Source organism: Pristiophorus japonicus, chromosome 16 (assembly GCF_044704955.1).
Source record: "Pristiophorus japonicus isolate sPriJap1 chromosome 16, sPriJap1.hap1, whole genome shotgun sequence".
Classification (NCBI taxonomy): Eukaryota; Metazoa; Chordata; class Chondrichthyes; family Pristiophoridae; genus Pristiophorus; species Pristiophorus japonicus.
Window position 1 is genome coordinate 51,014,697 of NC_091992.1, and position 24,250 is coordinate 51,038,946.

Consider the following 24,250-nt stretch of genomic DNA (forward strand, 5'->3'; position numbering starts at 1 on the left):
AAATCTTAATCCCAACGAGTCAGTATGATTGTTGACATTAACGCTTCCAGGTTCACCAGTCTTGTTACAAACAACATTTTCAGGGAACATTTAGACCATTTCTCCCACACAGGAAAGTGACAAGGAGCAGAAGGGGCAAAAATCACACCTGAAGAGCAGTGAAGGTTTTAAGAAGACTTTAAGACAGAGGGACATGACAAGGCAGAGATACTGAGACAGGGAGTTTGAAAGGATGGGGACATGATGGATGAAGGATCGGCTACCAATGGTGAAGAGAAGTGGAAACAGTAAGTTGGTATTAGAGTGGCGTGTACTCAGAGGCATATGCAGTTGGGGGAGATCGGGATGGGTAACTCCAAGGCTGATTCTCTGGAGCCGAGGAAGGACTGGGGTGTTGGGCATTTGTGACAGCAAGGACACAAGCCCCAGCATTCTGGATAGCTTGTAGTTTATGGAGGTTGGAGACAGGAAGACGAGCTCGGAGAGCATGAGATATCCAGCCTCGACATTGATAAAGATGTGGATTTGGGATTCGGCAGCAAAAGGGGGGAGGTAGGGTGGTGACATTACCCTCATAAACCTGTAGGATACCCCACTTGTCCCAGCAGCAGTATGCATTTATGTAACATTCTTCAAGTAATCAGCGAGAAATTAAGAATGTGGAGAATATAAAGCACAATAAACAGTGAATAGGGTGATGTGATGATGAGTGGCCAACAGGTGCCAGGTATACGACGTGGCGGTCAGTGTTTACACAAGAAACCACAGACTGCCTTCCCAATACTGGCGTTCATTTCTAGGCCCAGTCTGACTGGTTTCTCTGCTGGCTATACTTCGCCAGAATGTTTAATTCTCAAATGTGATAGTTGGGTTTCTGTTTTCCATTTCCCTACGCCTCTCTGTCTTAGCTCTTTACATGCTCTTGGTTTAATGTTTTCATTTTTTTAATACTTTTTTCCATTACTTGACTGAAATGATCTGTTGTACCATCAATCATTCCACGGATACTTCTGCTGTTTTATCCTTCCTCTACTCTTTTTACAGATTCTACAAATATGCTTGTTTATCCTTCATTTAAGAATGGTACAAACCCAAAATGATGATTGTCTGTGCTCTCCTGCTGTGTGTTTGCAGCTTTTCCTTATTGTTCCTGAACCGTGCTGTAACCATTCTATGATTCTCGTGTGAAAGGGCCACCGGAATGAAAAAAGAACAAGTCTGGCTATTCATACAATAAGTTAACTGCATAACTTTGTCTTCTCGGCTGCACTTTATTCTTCCAGTTACATTTCAGCCAGAGTGCAAATCAGGAGAAAAGAATTATATATATCAATTTAATTGACCAAATACACAAAAATAATTGTGAAATACATTCACATTGTTGACACTTCCATCAAAGACTCAACTGGGAAGATCTGACATCAAGAAATGTTACACCTTTTCTTTACACCCTCAGGTCTTAGGGATGCACAACTGGATTAGCCATGAATCGGCAGATGTGGCGAGTCAGAGCTCTACTGGGTCTCCATCTCCTCTGCCAAAACCACTCTACTCTAGGATCATCCTGGAGAGCAAAGACAATATTAAAGGAGGATCCGCATCAGCTCTGCCTATTGTATGTGGTGGGGAGGGAGCAGGAGAGAGGGAATAGTAGCACCCGCACTGCTGTCCTGGCCGAGACCACTTAACTCCACACATACTGTGAATTGAACCCAAGACATTCCTGGTCTACACTGTGCAAAGGGCTCCTTCCTATTCACAGCAATAAGATCCACCCTACTCCATTCATACTTTTGTCCAAATCAGCGCTGATCGACCCGAAGAGCCCCAGAGTTGTTCCACAATGGATCCTTATGCTTTTCAGATTCCCAGTTCGACTCCTCCACATAGTTCCAATTAAGCCTGCAGCAGCTAGACTTTCTGCTTCTTCACCTTTTTCACTTTCACCTTCCTTATCCGAGCAGGTGGTGAGGAAGCCTCAGGCGTTCCTTCTGATAGGTTCACAGGAGCAAGGCCAGCTGCAGGAAGTGACGTCACCTCGATGATGGAGCTGAAAATAATAGAAGTGACATCACTTTCAATGATACTCTGCACCCATTGCTTTGAGCAAACCACGGCTACTTGGCATTATCAGACTCGATTTAACTTAATTCATTTCTTAAAGCAGGAGGGTCAACCCATTTTTAAAGATTTGTGCATCAACCCCTAAGTCTCTGCTCTTCCATTCCTTTTGACATTTTATCATTTAATCTAATTTCCCCTCTTTATTGTTCCTCCTAAAATGTATCACCTCACATTACTGCCATTAAATTTCATCTGACTATCTACCCAATGTACTAACCTGTCTCTGTCCTCCAAGTTTTTTTACAGCTCTCTTCACAGCTAACCATGTTTCAGATTTTTGTGTCATCTACAAAATTTGATATAGTGCCCCATACCCAAGGCCAGATCATTTATTTCTATATACTGAGAAGAGCAATGGTCCCCTCTATTGACACCCAGGGAATACCACTGTTTAAATCTCTCCAGCCGCCCCCCCCCAAAAAAACATTAACAATTACAGTTTTCTGTCCTTCAATGTTCCTTTGCTTTCACTTTATCAACAAGTCCGCCATGTGACACCTTATCAAACACTTTTTCAAAACATCCTGATTTGAAGTCAGATTTACCAACCCTCTTTGGGAAAACCCATCCCTTTATAACTCACACAAGAGTGCGGATCCCGACTATGCCAGCAACATACTATGAGAAGCAAGAAAACAGTAGCTAAAGCCCCAGATATTCCACCGAATCCTGTGTGTAGTGGCCACTGACACTGCTGCCTCTAACTGCATGTGTCCTAATCACAAATCATTATTCACAGGCGACAAAGAACTCACACTTGTATAGAGTCTGCTCGAATCTCAAACACCGCAAAGCACACACACACTCTAAGCAACTAAACACGTGGAATCAATGTACTGAGTACTGGATTAAGACTGTAGGTCACTGAACAATCAGAGAAAGTCTTCACCTGCCATGGATCTGAATAAAAACAACCCATTCACACTGTATCACTCAACTGTCCTGGAGAATGGAACACTTCTCACCTTTTAATTTTATGTTGCTCAAGAACATTGTATAATTATTTCTATGACACCAACTCCAAGGTTTTACCGCACTAAAGAGGTTGTTAATCAGGGTTACATGGGAAGTTTGGACTTTCTATGGAATTCTTACCTCTCTATGTTTTGCTCCGTCTCCTTCTCTCCACTTTGCTTTTCAAACATGGCAACAAAAAAGCCATTTGTCAGGGTGTCATTGGGAGTGGCCCGGATACACCGGGGACCTTCCAGGAATGTGTCCAGACCGCGACATGGCCATGAGGGCATCAGATTGACCAGTCTATAGGGAAGAAACCAGTCAGAGTCAGGAGCTCATCGAACAGAAACATCCCAAACCCTGAAAGGCACTTTCCCACTAGCTTGTTCTCACAGTATGAGCTTTTTAGTCCCCAAATTTCCCTCCTAGAGAGGCACCAACTCTCGCAGAGGTCTGGTTCCGCTGACAGCCTTCCAAGTACCTCAACCGGGTGGCCATTCCTTGTGCGTGAACCTAGATGCAGTTGGCCAAGTCTGATCCTGTCCTGCCCCAATACCCACAGACTGTACCGAACAGCAGTTCGGAATGAGAACCCTGACTGAGTTTCTGCCCGGGGCTCAGGGCCAATTGTAACACCTCAACTCAGATCAGCTGCCTCAGCACAGAGCAGGAATCTTGGAACTGGTCCCCCCTGGACTTGAGGTAAGTGCAACCCATAACAGTTACTAGGGTGGCATCAGAGAATGAAATGAAAAGGCAGCAGATTTGCTCATAGATTGTCATTAAATGCAACGCTCCATCTTCCTGGAATCATGCACTGTATCCAGCCACTACCCAAACAAATCAGGAATCGGTCGGCAGGATCTTGGCACCGATGAGGAATTCCGTCCGAACTGGGGTTCCGTCGGATGGGATCGCCCCACGTGCTTGAGCCTCCTTGATGCACCGAGTGGAGTCAGGGACCAGTGCTGTTTTTAGAAACTTGATGGCACTGGCCACGTGCCGGACATCAGCCCAGGGATAGGCTCTTCAGGCCTCATCCAGCCCGCTCCTCCGCCATCCAGTAGGCCCTTGACCCTGGTCACCTTGCCAAACACAGCCTCTTGTCCACCTGCTCGTGGGGTTACTGATTCCTGAGCAGCGGCTCCCAAAGGGCAGCCGCCACTCCAATCAACAGCTCTACAACTATTTTGGTAGAACAATAATCAAGTGCCCCTTGACTAAAGGGGCACTAAAACCGACAAATTAATCAAATTAACTTTTTACCTGAACTGAAATCAAATTAAAATTTGGTTGCCGGGGGTGATGATGCACTCCAGACCCTCCGGTGCCCATCTCTCGCGGAAGCGTATCGGTGGACACCGTGTGCTCCATCTCCAAGGATACCCTGGCTCCAATGTATCCGCGGAAGAGAGGCAGGCAGGTCTGCTGCCTGGATTGGTTAATGGCCACCTTGGCCGTGCCCAGGAGCAGTCCTACGAGAAGGCCTTCCGACCTGCTCGCTCCCCTCCGCACAGGGTGCCCAAAGATCAGGAGTGTGGGACTGAAGTGCAACCAGAATTTGAGGAGCAGCCCCTTCAAATATTCAACAGCTCTACAACTATTTTAGTTGTATCAGTAATCAAGTGCCCACCTGAATAAGGCGGGGGGTGGGGGGCACACTCCAAAAAACTTTTCAAGTGCCCCCTTGTTTTTTTTTTTGAGGGCACTAGAAACACAAATTATACAAGTGCCCCCTGGCTAAAAGGGGGGAGGTGGGGGGGGTGGGGGGAGAAAGAGGTGGGCACTAAAACTGACAACTTAAACAAATTAAACTTTAGACATTTAAAATCAAATTAAAATTTGGTTGCCGGGGTGATGATGTACTCCAGTCCCTCCGGTGCCCACCTCTCGCGGAAGGCCGCGAGTGTACCGGTGGACACTGCGTGCTCCATCTCTAAGGACACCCTGGCCCGGATGTAAACACGGAAGAGAGGCAGGCAGTCGGGCTGAACAACCCCCTCGACCGCCCGTTGCCTGGACCGGCTGATGGCCCCCTTGGCCATGTCCAGGAGCAGTCCTACGAGGAGGTCTTCCGAACTGCCTGCTCCCCTCCGCACAGGGTGCCCAAAGATCAGGAGCTTAGGACTGAAGTGCAACCAGAATTTGAGGAGCAGCCCCTTCAAATAATGGAACAGGGGCTGCAACCTCGCACATTCAATAAAAACGTGGAACACGGACTCTTCCAGACCGCAGAAATTGCAGGCGGCATGGGAGTCCGTGAACCGACTTAAAAAATTATTGCACAGGACTGCTCCGTGCAACACTCTCCAGGCCAAGTCCCCAATAAATAGAGGGAGGACTCCCGCGTACAGTGCACTCCATCGGGGACCCCGCCTCCTCCGGACGGCAAGATAGTGCGCCATGGCGTGTCCGGACGGCAGACGAGGATGGCAACGTGGAGCGTGTGCAGCAGCAGTCTGTACAGGAAACCCCTCCGCGCAGAACTGAAAGACATGAGGGGATTTCCTGGAGGAGGCTCAAATTGTGAGGCGCCGGCTCCCGAGGGAGGTTTCGGGGCTTGGTGCCGATGAGGAATTCCATCCGGACGGGGGTCAGTTCGGACCGGATCTCCCCACGTGCTTGAGCTTCCTCGACACACCTAACGGAGTCAGGGCCCAGCGCTGTTTTTAGCAACTCGATGGCATTGGCCGCGCGCCGGCCCAGTATAGGCGCCGTGCCAGCTCGTCTGGCGCCATCCAGCCCGCTCCACAACACTTTTGGGGGGTACAAAATAAACATTAGATCGAGTGCCCCCCGATCTGGGGGACACTCCAGACACTTAACTGCCCCTTTTTCTAATAAATGTTTTTTTTGTTTTTTAAAATTTTTTTGGGGGGGCATTAAAACCATATATTTTACAAGTGCCGCCTATAAAAGGAGAGGGGGACACTAAGTACCCGGCAATTAAAACAAATTAAACTTTAAAACGTATAAAATCAAATTAAAATTTGGTTGCCGGGGGTGACAATGCACTCCAGTCCCTCCGGCGCCCACCTCTCGCGGAAGGCCGCGAGCGTACCGGTGGACACCGCGTGCTCCATCTCTAAGGACACCCTGGCCCGGATGTAGGCGCGGAAGAGAGGCAGGCAGTCAGGCTGAACGACCCCCTCGACCGCCCGCTGCCTGGACCGGCTGATGGCACCCTTGGCCGTGCCCAGGAGCAGTCCTACAAGGAGGCCCTCGGACCTACCCGCTCCCCTCCGCACAGGGTGCCCGAAGATCAGGAGTGTGGGACTGAAGTGCAGCCAGAATTTGAGGAGCAGCCCCTTTAAATAGTGGAACTGGGGCTGCAACCTCGCACATTCAATAAAAACATAGAACACGGACTCTTCCAGACCGCAGAAATTGCAGGCGGCCTGGGAGCCCGTGAACTGACTTAAAAAATTATTGCACGGGACTGCTCCGTGCAACACTCTCCAGGCCAAGTCCCCAATAAATAGAGGGAGGACTCTCGCGTACAGTGCACTCCATTGGGGACACCGCCTCCTCCGGACGGCAAGATGGTACGCCATGGCGTGTCCGGACGGCAGACAAGGATGGCAACGTGGAGAGTGTACAGGAGCAGCCCGTACAGGAAACCCCTCCTTGCAGAACTGAAAGACATGAGGGGATTTCCTGGAGGAGGCTCAAATTGTGAGGCGCCGGCTCCCGAGGGAGGTTTCGGGGCTTGGTGCCGATGAGGAATTCCATCCGGACGGGGGTCAGTTCGGACCGGATCTCCCCACGTGCTTGAGCTTCCTCGACACACCTAATGGAGTCAGGGCCCAGCGCTGTTTTTAGCAACTCGATGGCATTGGCCGCGCGCCGGCCCAGTATAGGCGCCGTGCCAGCTCGTCTGGCGCCATCCAGCCCGCTCCTCCGCCCAACAGCTCTACAAACCTGTGAGCATGCTCCCAGGTGTACACATTACAGTAGCCAATGACTGGTAATCACTTGAGTGAGGGGTGAGTGTGTAACTGGTGTATTCCAGGTTGGGGCAGAAAAGAGAGAAAAATTGGGCAAAAAAAAAAATCACGCAAGTTGTCGATTCTAATCTTTCAGAGTTGGGGGGGGGGGGGCGGGGGAGTTATAGATTGCGAAAGGTACCTTTGAGGACAAAGAATATAACTGATCGTGTAATGTCTTAAATGAGATAATCTGAGGGAGCGGTTAAATATCACTGCACTAAACTCCTCATACAAGATCACACACCCTCTACCTGATCTGGTTGCTGTGTTGCTGCAGTATCTCCTCAACGACATCCTCATTCTCCTCACGGTGCATCGAACACGTTGAGTAAATGACCCGTTCGACGTTGGGAAAGCTCAGTGCGTGATTGAGGGCTTTGCGCTGGAAACTCGCGAGCGCCTGCAGACGTTGCGTGGATGACGATTCCTCGTCGTCTGTGAGTTGGTTCAAGCGGTTCACAATTCCTTGTTTTACAAAAATAAATTAAAAAGCTTCTCAGTATTTGTGGGTAAAATGAATTCCTGACAACTGAGCTATTCAGAGTCTGAAAGCCATCTCGTGGAGCCCAGGATCCACAGCACTTTAAGGGATCAGTACGTACAGTTCAACTGCTGCAAGAACCAACCTAACACCAACAGTGCAGAAACTATTTTTGCCAGTTTTCTCCTGTACTCTCCTGATGGCACCATCGCAGTTCCACCATGCTGCCAGACCTCCTCACCTCACCCAAATAGGCGTCTTTCCAGTTGGGGTCACAGGATAGCAATAGCTCGGGTGTTAACCCTCTCCTTGTTCTCAAGCATCTCTTAAGATCCATCGATTCAACTGTTGCTTTGGCCTCTCTTTTCCTCCATCCCTGCTCTGTGCCAACTCTCCCTTTGTAAATCACTCATTACTTGAAGAATGCAAGCTGCTGCTGGCATAGTGGGAATCCTTCAGTTTTACGAGGGTAAAAATACATCTATTTTCTCTTTAATCTCTGAAGCTACACAGCTGTGACACGAGGTGTACACGTGACTTACTCCCAGTCCTCCTGCAACACTGGGCCAGCCTAGGCCCCATTTCATACCAGACAGGCTGGTTTCAAGCGTGACTGCTCGGTAATTATGAAGAATGAAAACTGCAACTGCAGACAATCCTTTTAGAAAATATCCCCTTACCAACTCATCCAATTTAGGACTGGGTTAAATGCGACACTCCTACTCTAATCTGGCTACCAAGAGCTAGGGAAGGAAGAATCATTCAAATGCTCCAACTCCCCTAAAACCATCCTCAACTTTTGCGCAGCAGAATCAGGAACTCAGTGGCATCAAGCTGTATCCCCCCCCACCTCCCCCCAACGTTTAATATAATACAAAAGCACTCTGCCATCCAGCAGGTAGCAAAGGAGATCCTCCTCACCAGAGCCACTGCACGATGGGTCCAGTAGAATATGCTTTACATCCTTATACTTGGGGTTGCTGGGATCCACGAGCAAGAAGTCCTGATTGGCCAGTTCATGGCACATAACTCCAGCCCTCAACAGCAGGGTGCCCATTGTAGCCAAGCGCTTGGTGTCGAGATCAAAGGCAAAGAGTTTCCTTAAAAGATTAAAGCAATGACAGGGTTCCATTGGTATTTTCAGAACAGATGGATACCACGGATGAAGGCCGGACACAGATCATAAACCAGAGCAGTATGGAACCACATGTCTATGCTGCTTACCTGATACAATCCTCCCTCCCCTGAATAGAAATGGCCCCTTTTGTTTCCACTTTTGACATTTTTGCAGCTTCCTATGTTGCATGGAGTGGAATCATTAGCGGGTGCTAGATTGATTCTGATGCACTCTCCGTCACTGGGACTGGCGAGGTTCATTCTGCTACTGAGAGGGAAGAAACGCTGGAAAGATAAACCCAGAACAAGCCGGACAGACCTAAAGACCAGCAGACACAGGGAGCAGAAGCACAAGCCTGGAGATGACGTACTGCAGCCGGGAAGAACGGGTTGAGGGAGTGGACACTCCACAACTGAAAAAAATAACATTCCTACCCTGGCTTTAGCACAATTCATACCATTTCCTTGAAAGTGCGAGTGCCAGTAGAAAAGGGCCTAAAGCATTTGGGGTTTTATAAATAAGGGCAGGGAGTATAAAAGCAAAGTAGTAATGATAATTTGTAGAAGGCAGTGCTTAGACCACAGGTAGACAGTACTGTGTGCAGTTGAGTGCCCAATTATAGAAAGGACATTAAAGCCACAGAGAACGTGCAGCAGAGATACACTGGAATCATGCCAGAGAAGGGAAACTATAGTTTGCAGAAGGAACTCGAGATGTTGAGTATTTTGGCTTGAGCAGAGATGGCTTAAGAGAAGATTTGAGAGAAATTATGAAAAATAAATAGGAAAAGAATATTTCCTCTGGTTGGGGGGAGTCAAAGATGAAAGGTCATCAATTTAATATTGTGAGTGATAGATGGAAAGGGGTTTATACAGAGGATGTTGAAACACGGCATGTTTTTCCACGGGGAGTGTGTACGACAATGTTCTTTTGAGGGAACATTGGATAAATATTTTCAGCAGAGGATAATATAGGGCCCCGGGGAGAGAGCAGAGCAAGGAATGAATGTTTGTATTGCTCTAGCAAAGAGTGGACACAGACACAATGGACCAACTCTCCGTCTGTGCTGTAAACCTCAATGGTTCATACGGTACTTCAACTCTGCACTTCATGCCCATTTTCTGCTCACCATTTTGACACCAACTGCACAGTTGCAACACTATAAATTAGACCCAATCTTGTAGTACTGGTGCTCGCCTCTCTCCCAACCACTCCATGCAATTCCCACACGTCCCGAGTTCTGCCCTCCCGCCCCTCCCCCAAAATGCTCTCGCAGCCTTGCTCCGAATTGCCCCATACCCCACCAGTGATATTCTCACAGCTTTGCCCATGATACTTAAAGAAAGGTATTCCTCTTACAAACACATCGGTTCTCGCCTGTCTCAAAGGGCTGAGGTTGCTGTTATTCTCAGTTATCCGTGATCCCTCCCAGTCATATTCCCAGAGTTGCCCATGAACCCCCCAGTGATATTCCCAGAGTTACCTGTGATCCATCCCAGTGATATTCCCAGTTACCTGTGATCCCTCCCAGTGATATTCCCAGTTACCTGTGATCCCTCCCAGTGATATTCCCAGAGTTACCTGTGATCCCTCCCAGCGATATTCCCAGAGTTACCTGTGATCCCCCAGCGATTGTCCCAGAACTATCTGTGATCCCCTCCGCTGATATTCTCAGAACTTCCCCGATTCTTGTCCAGTCATACTCTTGCACAGTTGCCTAAATTTCTCACTCCCCTCCACAACTGCAAGCTCAGTCCAGCAATGGATCGTGTGAAAAAAGTTCAAGTGTCAGCAAGAGCGCTTCAGTTTATAATGATAGAGTTCAAAAGGATAACTGGTTGTAATGGTGGGCGTGTCTGTGGGAGGGCCCCCTGCCAGCTTCTGGGCCCTTGTGCAAGTGCAGCTCCAGTTCTAACAAGAAGAGGGTGGTTGTGTTTGTAAAATGAATCCCTTTCTTTAAGTATCACTGGGTCTTTCGATCTGGTTCCTTTGACGTACTGCAGCCAGGTCTGGACTTACCCTTTATTATGGAGAATAGCAGCGAGATGACTGGTCTTGTTCCCAGGGGCTGCACACGCATCAATCACGTGAGAACCTTCCGGAGGGTTCAAGAGATACGCTGGGAGACAACTGGCCTGGAAATAAAGGGGAAAAAAAGGCATTCATTGGACCTGTCACAAATCTGCCCAGGAGTCCTGGCTACGGTGAGTGATTGTAGGTACGGCCCACACTACAGCAAGTGATTCTTTGGGAGATACCAGAGCTGGGCAGGACAGTGTATTGGAGCGCCCGGAATCCACCGTATACAGCATCAGTGAATCTTGAGCAGGCTGTCAGACCTTTACAAGATCAGCAGCACAAGAGCTGGGAACACTTACATTTACTGCAGATAGCTCTCTGCATTCTGTACAATCCATAAAACCTGTGCAGATTACCAACAGCAAAGTTTTACACACTGCCCCTCCTGCCTGGGCAGCTCACTTGCAGACAACTAATCATTCAATGAACCAAGGTATCTGCATCAAGCACCAGGGTGTGGCAAATCAGTGGTGTGTCAGTACGACTTCTCCTGATGTTCCCAAAAACCCACTGCATCAAATTCACGAGACGTCTGTCCTTGTTACCAGACACCACTGATATTTTGCAATTTATTATTTTCTTCAAATGATCACCCCTGGTTCTTATACTGTGTAATGTACAAAAATAGCCTGCAACGCTTGGAATCCACCCCAGACAAGGGGTGAAATAGTTCCTCTATCCGATAGAGCACGATGTGAAGTAAATCCAGGAGTGGATCATTCCTCACAATAAACATTGATTGCAGTGTCACAGACGCTCTGTGTAAAGGCTTGAAACATATGGAGGAAGAATACACAATACCATGAAGATCGGAAAGGCCGCTTAGCCTGTCAAACTCACTTCTTCCAGACCATGAGCAATCGACCCGATCATGAACTATCACTTAATCTCCTCAGGGAATATTTATAAATACTTCCTGATCCCCAAAGCTATGAAGCAAGACTGTCGAATATTCAGCCATCCTCCTATCTCCACTGCTGCTCACCACCACAACACCTGCATTCACCCTCCCCAACAAGCGCCTCTGATCTCCTCAGTCTAATCGGAACATAAAACCTCTCAATTATATATAGCAGTTCCTATGAAACCCTTGCAGCCACCATTAGTTCAGAATCCACCATATGCAGCATCGGTGAAGTGTGACCAGGCTTACCTTATCCTGCAGAATGATATGGCCGGCTGTGTACAAGAATTGCTCATGAAGATCTGTCTTCGGATGGAAAACCAGTAATTCTGGGAGATGAAGGTCACGGATGAATTGTTTATGAGCAAGACGCCTCAGATCAGCTACACTGTGTAAAAAAGAGTTTAGCTGTGAGAACATTGGACACCAACATCAATAACTGGCAAAATAATGAAATCGATTATTCGATACAAACGTGATGAGTAAATATATGATAGTAAATGGTTTCAAAGAGAACAGGTCTGATGTTCTCTAACTTTTTTGGGTGCGTGGCTCCTTTAAGGGACTGTGCAGCCCATTCAAAATACCGTGCATGCACGGTTTTGCCCATTTAAAAGTCAGTGAGCCGGCTGCGCAGCTTAAAGGGAACATTACAGGTCCTCCCTAACTAAACTCTTTGACTCTTTTGAGCAAGTGACATCTTAAATAAACAATCGAAGGTCGCATCATGTAGTGTACCTAGATACCCAGAAAGTCTTTGATAAAGTTCCACATGAAAGGCTGCTGAACACAGTTAGGCAATGAATGAATATCCGAGGTAAAACTTGTGAGGTGGATATAAAAAAGACTAGCTACAAGAGAGAAAGTAGTGAGTACTAGTTAGGGGAGTGGTGTTGGGCTGGGAGTAGACTGTTCCAGGGATCAGTGCTGCACAAACAATCTGGATTTAGAAACACAATTGTAGTTGGTCAACTGCTCATACTAAACGGGTGGGTAGTCAAGCCTGAAGAAGCAGCCATGCGATACAGAATGACCTTAATGGGCATAGCTATAACAAATGTAATTCTATACAGATACGTGCACGGTGTTGCACACTGGAAGAAGAAACGGGTGGCGAGCTTACTCAATGAATGGTGCTGCTCTAGCTGAAGAAGTGGATGAGAGAGATCGGGAGTGATAGACTCAGCACTCATCGTGTCAAGTCAGTGCAGAGCAGTAATCAACAGAACAGACAGATTTCTGAGTTATATTGTCAAATCGGTAAAGTCTGAGACCCTCTTGTTGAGTGCTTTGGGCAGTCCAGGGGCTCTGGTACCATTGTGAACCTGTCCCGTTCTGTACAACTCTCTCTGAAATCACTTTGTGCTTGACACTGGAGTAACAGATCAAACATACCTGGTGGCCTGCCCCAGGTAAGTGTAACCCTCACGTTTGAAGTAATCAATCACATCCTCCATGTTGTTTTTGAGCCAGTTTACTCTGACATAGCGAGGCAGCTGGCAACCTGGGAAATAAGAAGCGATAAGGGTCATTCCACAAGTGCCGCAGCCAATTCGAACACATGCCAACAAAACATGATGCAGTCAGAGAATGCGAGAGGGAGGGGAATGGTTGCCATGCTGCAGATAAAGGTCCTAATGTGAAATGCAACTAACCAAGCCATTCTGAGGAAGCAAAGGTGAATCCGCACCCGACTGCGGCAGGAGGAAACAATTTTGTCTTTGAATTCACTCCCTTCAAATGTAACTGCTGGTATTAGTTTAGGACTGGCGTTTAATATAACAACATAATATAACAGGAGGTCAGAGTGCAAAGGTAAGAGTTTGGTAAGTGGGAGAGCTTTAAGGGTTAATACTTTTTAAACCATTTCAAGGTTGGTGTAAATTACTAGTGACAATTTCTAATAGCTTCTAAAGGTAAAATAAGATTACAAGTTTAACTAAAACTGCAATATTAAACAGTTAGGATTTTTGTAAGTTTAACAGAGACAAACAAGCAAGCTAGCTTAGTTAATTGGCCAGCAAGTAAAAACTGGTTCCCTAAACAGGCCAGTGGTGAGTCAGCCACGAACAGCATAAAAAGAGGGTGCAGTCTTGCTTGGAGTGCAACGGCAGGTCAGAGTGCAAAGGTAAAAGTTTGGTAAGTGGGACAGTTCGGGCAAGTGGGGGTGGGAGGTCTTGCTTTGTCTTGTTTTCCCCACCAGTGCTGACTCCCCGACCTGGGAGGAAAAGAAAACGAAGTGTGACCTCATAGCAAGAGGTTCGGGGACGTCGGAGCGGCCTATAAAGGCCAGCTGGTGCAGCTACAGCAGGGAGAGAAGGCAAAAAAGTAGAAATAAATCAAAAGGTGACGTCACAGCCAAGGGACCAAGTGATTGGCTGGTGATTGGTGAGTAGTTTTTTCTTTTTCTTTTCTTTATCAGTAAGTAACCTTTAGCATTATTGTTGCCAAATTAAGTTAATCTAGGGGTTAAGTCATGGTAGGAGAGCTCGGACACGTCTTATGCTCCTCTTGTACTATGCGGGAAGTGTATCCGGCTGCAGCTCCTGACAGACCGCATTGCGGCACTGGAGCTGTGGGTGGATTCACTCTGGAGCATGTGCGATGCTGAGGATGTCGTGAATAGCACGTTTAGTGAGTTGGTCTTACCGCAGGTAAAGGTTACACAGCCAGATAGGGGATGGGTGACCAACAGGAAGAGTAGTGGAAGGAAGGTAGTGCAGGGGTCACCTGCGGTCATCACCCTGCAAAACAGATACACCGCTTTGGGTACTGTTGAGGGGGATGACTCATCAAGGAAGGCCAGCAGCAGCCAAGTCCATGACATCGTGGGTGGCTCTGTTGCACTGGAGAGCAGGAAAAAGAGTGGGAGAGCTATAGTGATAAGGGATTCTATTGTAAGGGGAATAGATAGACATTTCTGCGGCCGCAACCAAGACTCCTGGATGGTATGTTACCTCCCTGGTGCAAGGGTCAAGGATGTCTCGGAGCGGGTGCAGGACATTTTGAAGGGGGAGGGTAAACAGCTAGTTGTCGTGGTGCATATAGGTACCAACGATATAGGTAAAAAACGGGATGAGGTCCTACAAGACGAATTTAGGGAGCTAGGAGCTAAATTTAAAAAATAGGCCCTCAAAAGTAGTAATCTCAGGATTACTACCAGTGCCACGTGCTAGTCAGAGTAGGAATCACAGGATAGCTCAGATGAATATGTAGCTTGAGGAGTGGTGCAGAAGGGAGGGATTCAAATTCCTGGGACACTGGAACTGGTTCTGGGGGAGGTGGGACCAGTACAAACCGGACGGTCTGCACCTGTGCAGGACTGGAACCAATGTCCTAGGGGGAGTGTTTGCTAGTGCTGTTGGGGAAGGGTTAATCTAATATGGCAGGGGATGGGAACCTATCCAGAGAGACAAAGGGAAGTAGAATGGGGGCAGAAGCAAAAGATAGAAAGAAGAAAAGTAAAAGTGGAGGGCAGAGAAACCCAAGGCAAAAAGCAAAAAGGGCCACATTACAGCAAAATCCTAAAAAGGCAAAGGATGTTAAAAAGACAAGCCTGAAGGCTCTGTGCCTCAATGCAAGGAGTATTCAGAATAAGGTGGACGAATTAATCTTGCAGATAGCAGTTAAAGGATATGTTGTAATTGGCATCATGGAGACATGGCTCCAGGATGACCAAGGCTGGGAACTCAAAATCCAGGGGTATTCAACATATAGGAAGGATAGACAGATAGGAAAAGGAGGTGGGGTGGCGTTGCTGATTAAAGAGGAAATTAATGCAATAAGTAAGGAAGGACATTAGCTTGGATGATGTGGAATCTGTATGGGTGGAGCTACGGAATACCAAAGGGCAGAAAACGCTAGTGGGAGTTGTGTGCAGACCACCAACCAGTAGTAGTGAGGTTGGGGACAGCATCAAACAAGAAATTAGGGATGCGTGCAATAAAGATACAGCAGTTATCATGTGCGACTTCAATCTACATATTGACTGGGCTAACCAAACTGGTAGCAACGCGGTGGAGGAGGATTTCCTGGAGTGTATTAGGGATGGTTTTCTAGACCAATATGTCGAGGAACCAACTAGAGGGCTAGCCATCCTAGACTGGGTGATGTGTAATGAGAAAGCACTAATTAACAATCTTGTTGTGCGAGGCCCCTTGAGGAAGAGTGACCATAATATGATAGAATTCTTTATTAAGATGGAGAGTGACGCAGTTAATTCAGAGACTAGGGTCCTGAACTTGGGGAAAGGTAACTTCGATGGTATGAGATGTGAATTGTCTAGAATAGACTGGCGAGTGATACTTAAAGGGTTGACGGTGGATAGGCAATGGCAAACATTTAAAGATCACATGGATGAACTTCAACAATTGTACATCCCTGTCTGGAGTAAAAATAAAACCGGGAAGGTGGCTCAATCGTGGCTAACAAGGGAAATTAAGGATAGTGTTAAATCCAAGAAAGAGGCATATAAATTGGACAGAAAAAGCAGCAAACCTGAGGACTGGGAGAATTTTGTAATACAGCAGAGGAAGACAAAGGGTTTAATTAGGAGGGGGAAAATAGAGTATGAGAGGAAGCTTGCTGGAAACATAAAAACTGACTGCAAAAGCTTCTATAGATATGTGACGAGAAAAAGATTAGTGAAAACAAATGTAGGTTCCTTGCAGTCAGATTCAGGTGAATTTATAATGGAGAACAAAGAAATGGCGGACCAGTTCAACAAATACTTTGGTTCTGTTTTCACGAAGGAAGACACAAATAACCTTGCGGAAATACTAGGGGACCGAGGGTCGAGTGAGAAGGAGGAACTGAAGGATATCCTTATAAAGCGGGAAATTTTATTAGGGAAATTGATGGGATTGAAGCCTGATAAATCCCCGGGGCCTGATAGTCTGCATCCCAGCGTACTTAAGGAAGTGGCCATAGAAATAGTGGATGCATTGGTGATCATTTTCCAACAGTCTATCGACTCTGGATCAGTTCCTATGGACTGGGGGGTAGCCAATGTAACACCACTGTTTAAAAAAGGAGGGAGAGAAAACGGGTAATTATAGACCGGTTAGCCTGACATCAGTAGTGGGGAAAATATTGGAATCAATTATTAAGGATGAAATAGCAGTGTATTTGGAAAGCAGTGACAGGATCGGTCCAAGTCAGCATGGATTTATGAAAGGGAAATCATGCTTGACAAATCGTCTGGAATTTTTTTTTGAGGATGTAACTAATAGAATGGACAAAGGTGAACCAGTGGATGTCATGTATTTGGACTTTCAAAAGGCTTTTGACAAGGTCCCACACGAGACTGGTGTGCAAAATCAAAGCACATGGTATTGGGGGTAATGTACTGACATGGATAGAGAACTGGTTGGCAGACAGGAAGCAGAGAGTCGGGATAAACAGGTTCTTTTCAGAATGGCAGGCAGTGACTAGTTGGGTGCCTCAGGGTTCAGTGCTGGGACCTCAGCTATTTACAATATACATTAATGATTTAGATGAAGGAATTGAGTGTAATATCTCCAAGGTTGCAGATGGCACTAAACTGGGTGACGGTGTGAGCTGTGAGGAGGACTCTAAAAGGCTGCAGGGTGCCTTGGGCAGGTTAGGTGAGTGGGCAGATGCAGTATAATGTGGATAAATGTGAGGTTATCCACTTTGGTGGCAAAAGCACAAAGGCAGAATATTATCTGAATGGCGGCAGATTAGGAAAGGGGGAGGTGCAACGAGACTTGGGTGTCTTGGCTCATCAGTCATTAAAAGTTGGCATGCAGGTACAGCAGGTGGTGAAGAAGGCAAATGGTATGTTCACCTTCATAGGTAGGGGATTTGAGCATAGGAGCAGGGAGGTTTTACTGCAGTTGTACAGGGCCTTGGTGAGGCCTCACCTGGAATATTGTGTTCAGTTTTAGTCTCCTAATCTGAGGAAGGACGTTCTTGCTATTGAGGGAGTGCAGCGAAGGTTCACCAGAGTGATTCCCGGGATGGCGGGACTGACATATGAGGAAAGACTGGATCAACTGGGCCTTTATACACTGGAGTTTAGAAGGATGAGAGGGGACCTCATAGAAACTTACAAGATTCTGATGGGACTGGACAGATTCGATGCAGGAAGAATGTTCCCGACGATGGGGACATCCAGAACCAGGGGACACAGTCTTAGGATAAGGGGTCGGTCATTTAGGACTGAGATGAGGAGAAACTTCTTCACTCAGAGTTGTTAACTTGTGGAATTCCCTACCGCAGAGAGTTGTTGATGCTAGTTCATTGGATATATTCAAGAGTGAGTTAGATATGGCCCTTATGGCTAAAGGGATCAAGGGGTATGGAGAGAAAGCAGGAAAGGGGTACTGAGGGAATGATCAGCCATGATCTTATTGAATGGTGGTGCAGGCTCGAAGGGCCGAATGGCCTACTCCTGCACCTATTTTCTATGTTTCTACATATTCAGGGTGAGATGATCACAGTAATAGCAACATTCCCAGTGTACAACTGAGCCATATAAACCAAGAAAGTCTCAGGTCTGATCCCTAAATTGTGCTGAGCTAGCCGATCTCCGCTAAAGGAGCAGTAGAGAAGTTACAGTCAGATACAGAGACAGGGGGAGAATTAATCAGCCAGGAACCACAGCCCAGATTAGTATCCTGGTGGAAAGTGCCTATGTGGATGGCAGTTGAACACCGGATCACATTCAGCGAAGATGCCCGCTCCTCTGAAGAAGAGTCCCTTGGTTGTGATATCGAAAGCCAGCGGATATCTGTGGCTCTGAACCCCAGCAAGAGCCAGACCTCCAGGAGAGATGGGGATGTGGTAAAATGGGGGCTTAGGGACAATAGCACGACTGGGAATTCTGTTAGAAATCAACGTCTTGAGCTTTCTTCAATCCTTTACTAGGTTCTAGATGATACATAGATCTGCGCAGTAAAGAGCCTGTTAATAACAATATAGCCCTATAATGCAGTAAAACATCTCAAGGCGCTTCACAACAGCATAATCAGACAGAATTTCACACTGAGGCACATAAAGATCAGCCATGATCTTATTGAATGGCGGAGCAGGCTCGAGGGGTCAAATGGTCTACTCCTGCACCTATTTCTTATGTTCTTAAAGAGAAATATTAGAACAGGTGACCAAAAGCTTGGTCAAAAAGGTAGGTTTTAAGGAACAATTTAAAAGCGGAGAAGGGTAGAAAAGTGGAGACGTTTAGGGAGGGAATTCCAGAGCTTGGGGCCTAGGCAGCTGATGGCAGGCCACCAATGGTGGAGTGATGAAAATCAGGGATGTGCAAGAGGCCAGAATTGGAGGAGCGCAGAGATCTCGGAGTACTTTCCCTTCAGTGTCTTGGGGTATTTCAGTTTCAGATTGGATCAGTAGGCAGCATTCTGACCTCTGTGTCAAAAGGTTGTAAATTCAAGTCCATTCCAGACCATTAGCGTGTAATCAGTGGACTACTGAGGGAGTGAGGTGCTTTGTTTCGTAAGAGACATTAAACCGAAGCCCTGCCTGCCTGTTGAGGTGGATGTTCAAGATCCCATGGCACTATTTGAAGAGCAGTAGGGAGTTCTCGCGGTGTCCTGGCCAACACTGCTTCCCTCAACTGACACCACCAAAACCTGTTGACCAGTCCTGCATCTCATTCACTGTTTCTGATCCTTGTTGTGAATAAAGAGGCTGCCATGTTTTCTACAAAACTACAGTGAATTAACAATAATTAAGTGGCTGTGAGGCGCTTCGGGACATTCTGAGGATATGGTACGGTGGTTTCTTATATTTCCCCCTCGCTATGCCAGAAAGATCCATACCTTTTATGCTGGAAGCTTTCGTTTCTATAAGGTCCTCATTGCGACTGACTTTCCTTTTCACCTTCAGTCTGGCGAGTGCAGATTGTAACTGGGAACGATGTTTCATGATCAGAGCTTTCCAATTCCCGCCACATTTCAGGCCCTTCCCAAAGAGAAGGTCGTACACCAGTAACTGTGGTTCAAAAGTCAAAGTATCATTTTTATAAAAGTTCTAAAGCAGCTGTCATATTTGTATAACTTTCTCACAAACAGGATCTCTATCTACAACCCTCTACGGTCCAAATACATCATCCTGCACATTCTTCCTCCTCTATCTCTGTGTTGCAATCAAGACTTATTTCCGACTCGAACCCATTCTCTCAAAACTGTGGCACTACTTACTTCTCTGCCTTCCCTTTGGTCAATTATTATAATTCAGACTCCTTTCCCCCCTCCAACAGACTCTCCTTTCCCCCCTCCAATACCCATCCTGTGGTAAGAACTAGACTCCAGTTTCCATAAACATACCAAGACTTTTATGAATCCAAACCTGTATCTTTCTGCTGTGACTCTGTCAAACACCAATGGAAAATATAAGGGGTGCCCACCACATGCTCCTGTCACCTTCGACAGCAGTAAATACCACACCACTAGCCTACTTCAGGCAGCTAAACTATTGTTCACATTTATTTATAGATAAAATATACAAAACAGGAAGAGCAACAAGAACCCACACAGTACAATGGCCCCAAGTTTCCACACGCTACAAAACGGGCGCCCCTCCGAGCTGGGCGCCCGTTTTTCGCGCCAAAAATGGCGCCTGAAAAAAAACGCGCGATTCTGGAGCGCCCTGCAGCTCCATGTCTGCTTGGCGCGGCGCCCAGGGGGGGCGGAGCCTACCACTCGCGCCGATTTTGTAAGTGGGAGGGGGGCGGGTACCATTTAAAGTAGTTTTTTTCGTGCCGGCAACGCTGCGCGTGCGCGTTGGAGCATTCGCGCACGCGCAGTGTGAAGGAAACATTGGCACTTGGCCATTTTTGTCGTTCTTTGTAGCTGTTTAATTTTTGAACATTTTTTAATAATAATTCCATGATCAGCACTGAGGCTTCTTGCAGCAGTGAGAAGGCTGCAGGAAGCCTCAGAAGTTGAGGCAGCCGTTTCCCGACGGCCTCTCCCCCCACTGCCGTCGGGAATGGCTGCTCAACTTCTGAGGCTTCCTGCAGCCTTCTCACTGCCTCCTTCCCCCCCGCCCGCCGTCGGGAACAGCTGCTTCCTCCCTCCCTCCCGTTCGCGGGAACGACGCCACACCGCTGAGCTGACTGAAGCACTTTCAAAAAGGTAGGAAGATGGTTTATTGAATCTTTTCTTTGCTTATAAATGTTTATTCAGGTTGGATTTATTTGTATAATATTTGTATAAGTATAAATAAGGATTCATTATAGAATTTAATGACTTCCCTCCCCCCCCAACCTCGTTCTGGACGCCTAATTTGTAACCCGCGCCTGATTTTTTAATGTGTAGAACAGGTTTTTTCAGTTCTACAAAAATCTTCACTTGCTCCATTCTACTTTAATTTGGAGTACGTTTTCACTGTGGAAACTTTCAAATCAGGCGTCAGTGGCCGGACATGCCCCCTTTTGAAGAAAAAATTCTGTTCCAAAGTAGAACTGTTCTACCTGACTAGAACTGTAGAAAAAAAAATGTGGAGAATTGCGATTTCTAAGATAGTCCGTTCTCCACCAGTTGCTCCTAAAAATCAGGCGCAAATCGTGTGGAAACTTGGGCCCAATCATTCTAACTTACACTTGAGGCGACTAGCATAGATGCATTTAAGGGGAAGCTAGATAAATGCATGAGCGAGCAAGGCATAGAAGGATATGTTGATGGGGTTCGATGAAGTAGGGTGGGAGGAGGCTCGTGTGGAGCATAAACACCAGCATGGACTAGTTGGGCCGAATGGCCTGTTTCTGTGCTGTAAATACTATGTAATTCTATATGCAAACTGTGTTGACCATTTAAAATGACACATGTTTCCTACAGCTTATTAGAGTCCCTACTGGCCCCAGCATATAAAGCAACACAGCAAATAGAAAAACAAAGATCCCACATATGTTAAAAGGTTGTCTCATTTTTTTTTCCTAGGAAGGAACGTTGACTGGTGCCAGACTATTCCAGCAGCGTCATTGAATGTGGCTTTCTAGAAGCAATTGAGAACACTACACAATTCTTTTGACACTTAACATGGAGAAAGATCAATGCAAGGAAAGGTTAAAGGGGAAGGGAGAAAATAACCTGAAAGCCCCTGTCCGCCGAGCCATATAAACGGTCTTACCTTGGCGACATTCATCTGTAGCTTCTTCTCCTTCTTCAACAGGTTTGTTGTGCTAATAATGTCCTTCAATACAGGAGTGTATTTCAGTGTTTCGCACACCAGCGCAAAGAGCTGCTTAATGTTCTGAAAGGCAGAAAAAAAACAATGTGACCATTTGCTGTTTGATTCGTCGCCATCTACTTTATACCTTCTTCCCCTCCTGGCTGGGATGACGCATCCAGGCCTCTGCCAATGTTGCTTTGTTACTGGAGGCGCTGCAACTGAGACTCATTTTCTGGTTTCCCTTTTAGAAACTGTGCAATTAAAAGTTTTCTACAGGTAAACGTAATCTCATTTTACCAGCTGAAGTCACATTAATAGTTCAAAGTTTTTCATCAATCCGTTAATTTAAATCCCAGAAATAAAGACATAATTCTGAAATTTGATGCTTTCCTGCAGATTGCTTTAAAAAAAAAACTATTTCTCTGTATGTTTGGAGTATTTTTGCAATGGAGAAGATCAAGCAACATGCAAGACCCCTTTTAAGTGCTGAAGGACCTTTTTTAAATAAGCTTACAAAATGTCTGATAACGTGTGTACAAAATAGTGTTTAAGTAATCACTGTTGGGCATGTGATCTCCATACTCATATTTACGTGACTTGTGCATGTGAACATTAACCTTTTGTGTGTTCTCCTTGGTAAATTGTTAAGACAGATTTGTTGTGCTAATAATGCCCTTCAACACAGGAGTGTATTTCAGTGTTTCGCACACCAGTGCAAAGAGCTGCTTAATGTTCTGAAAGGCCCAGCTGAGATCGGGAATTCAACATGTCGGAATTCTTGGGAAAGAACTCTTAGATCACCAGTCCAATAATTTCATTGACTTTTTCAACTCTGGTCAAGAGAAAATCGGCAAGCACATCTGCATTAGGTGTGCCACAGGGCAAAAGCATATAGAGCTCTCCCTGCACTACCCAATGCCATCAGAACAGCTGTACTATAGCATGTTCATATTTCCCACCCCATCCATACAACTACACAGTGTGTCACAATATTAATGCAAAGGAGAATTGGATGTATAGCAAAAAGGGAAAAAATTGCAGGGCTACGGGGAAAGGACAGGGGAGCTGGACTAATGGGACAGCTCTTTCAAAGAGCTGGCACAGGCATGATGGGCCAAATGTTGTATCATTTTATGAAATTAGTCTGAGGCAGTCCCTCGTGTCAAGGATGACCTGCTTCCACACCAAAAAAAAAATCCGAGTTCACAGGTGTTTCAACGAGCTACATCTTGAAGGGTAAAAGATGTGTGTGCGTGAATTATTTTAACGTGGAGTGGGCGTTGCACATCAGCCACCACACTGGCTTGACAGAGCACGGCCGTGGTCCAGTGGCAAGGGTTAACCAAGACGACTGGAGACCAAGCTCTGCTGCGCAGGCCTAGTACGCACACATACTCCTACTGACCTTGGAATTCATAGGAGGCAGTGTGGGCCTCACGGCTTTGCCTGGGCTCCTGCCCCTTTTATAAACAAAGCACACAGCCTGGCATGGCACTAAAGTACAGAAATCAGGAGGGTCCCAACCAAGTTCAATCCTGAATTAACTAATAGTGATCAGGTGTCACAGTTAGTCTTAGTGGACTATGCAGGTGAAAAATTGACTGAGGCCCATCATTGCTGTCCAGTGACTCTTTCTGGGGGGGGTCGCCCCCAGACTCTAGGGTTGCCATCACATGTTGAATGTAATCTCCAGGAATACATCACACACACCATCTTCCCATGGTAATTGGAACGTGTAAAAAGACTCCTCCTCACTCATTATGATGCTTGACTATCAGTCCCACATTTTTACTTATCACGAACAAACAGAAAATGAATAAATACACAGTATTTTGTTTTTTAAGGCCCGGTGATTTTCCTCCAGGTTTCCTGACTGCAATGTCCTGGAGATTGAATTGCTGGAGGTTCCAGGCTGATCCTGGAAGGTTAGCAACCCTCCCAGACTCGGTGTCTGGCCCCGGTACAGCCCCTCCCTCTCCCCCGGGCCCGCCCTCACCTGGTGGCCGCTGTTGTAAACCAGAGTTTTGACAGACCCCTGCTTCCCCTCCAGCTGCTCCAGGATGGCAGCCGCCTTCACATAGAGCGCCATGGCCGGGCAGCGGGGTCACAGGTCAGAGGTGACGGGTCACAGGCTCGGCCCACGCGGCTCTCCGCGACAAGGTCGTCAATTGCCGCCGCCGCGGCTCGATTTACGGCAGAAGGCGGGGTCTGTGCACAAAGCTGGCGGCGGGAGAGTCAGCGAGCTGGTACCGTCTTCACAGCGCAGGCAGTATAAACCCAACTTGGTGCTCTGGCCACGGGAAAACCTCCCACCAGCCCGAAACGGCTCCTGCATCACGGTCCAATCGGAAGCCCGCCACTGACTCCATCCCTCTCCTCTCTGAAGCTGTTCGCAACCTTGGTGTCACGTTCGGCCACATATCAGCAGCAGAACTAAGGCCGACTAT

The 24,250-nt window shown here is 46.8% G+C and overlaps 1 protein-coding gene across 1 annotated transcript; it reads right to left on the bottom strand.

Annotated features, from left to right (window-relative positions):
• Positions 1 to 18: 18 nt before the first annotated feature.
• nsun5 (NOP2/Sun RNA methyltransferase 5) lies at positions 19 to 23,901 on the bottom strand. The gene is made up of 10 exons (XM_070857290.1): positions 23,800 to 23,901; positions 21,762 to 21,884; positions 19,451 to 19,622; positions 13,047 to 13,155; positions 11,901 to 12,039; positions 10,688 to 10,803; positions 8,473 to 8,651; positions 7,322 to 7,535; positions 3,220 to 3,384; positions 19 to 2,050 (listed from the first exon to the last, which is right to left on the bottom strand). The coding sequence occupies exons 1-10, from the start codon at positions 23,890 to 23,892 to the stop codon at positions 1,912 to 1,914; spliced, it is 1,449 nt and encodes a 482-aa protein (XP_070713391.1). The 5' UTR covers positions 23,893 to 23,901; the 3' UTR covers positions 19 to 1,911.
• Between the last annotated feature and the right edge of the window lie 349 nt (positions 23,902 to 24,250).

Bases quoted from the DNA above. Each gene is read 5' to 3' on its own strand.
- nsun5 (XM_070857290.1), bottom strand. From the start codon at position 23,892: ATGGCGCTCTATGTGAAGGCGGCTGCCATCCTGGAGCAGCTGGAGGGG. The intron at 21,885-23,799 runs GTGAGGGCGGGC...TCTGCCTTTCAG, and splicing joins TTTACAACAGCGGCCACCAG to AACATTAAGCAGCTCTTTGC. The intron at 19,623-21,761 runs GTAAGACCGTTT...TTTGAACCACAG, and splicing joins TACAGATGAATGTCGCCAAG to TTACTGGTGTACGACCTTCT.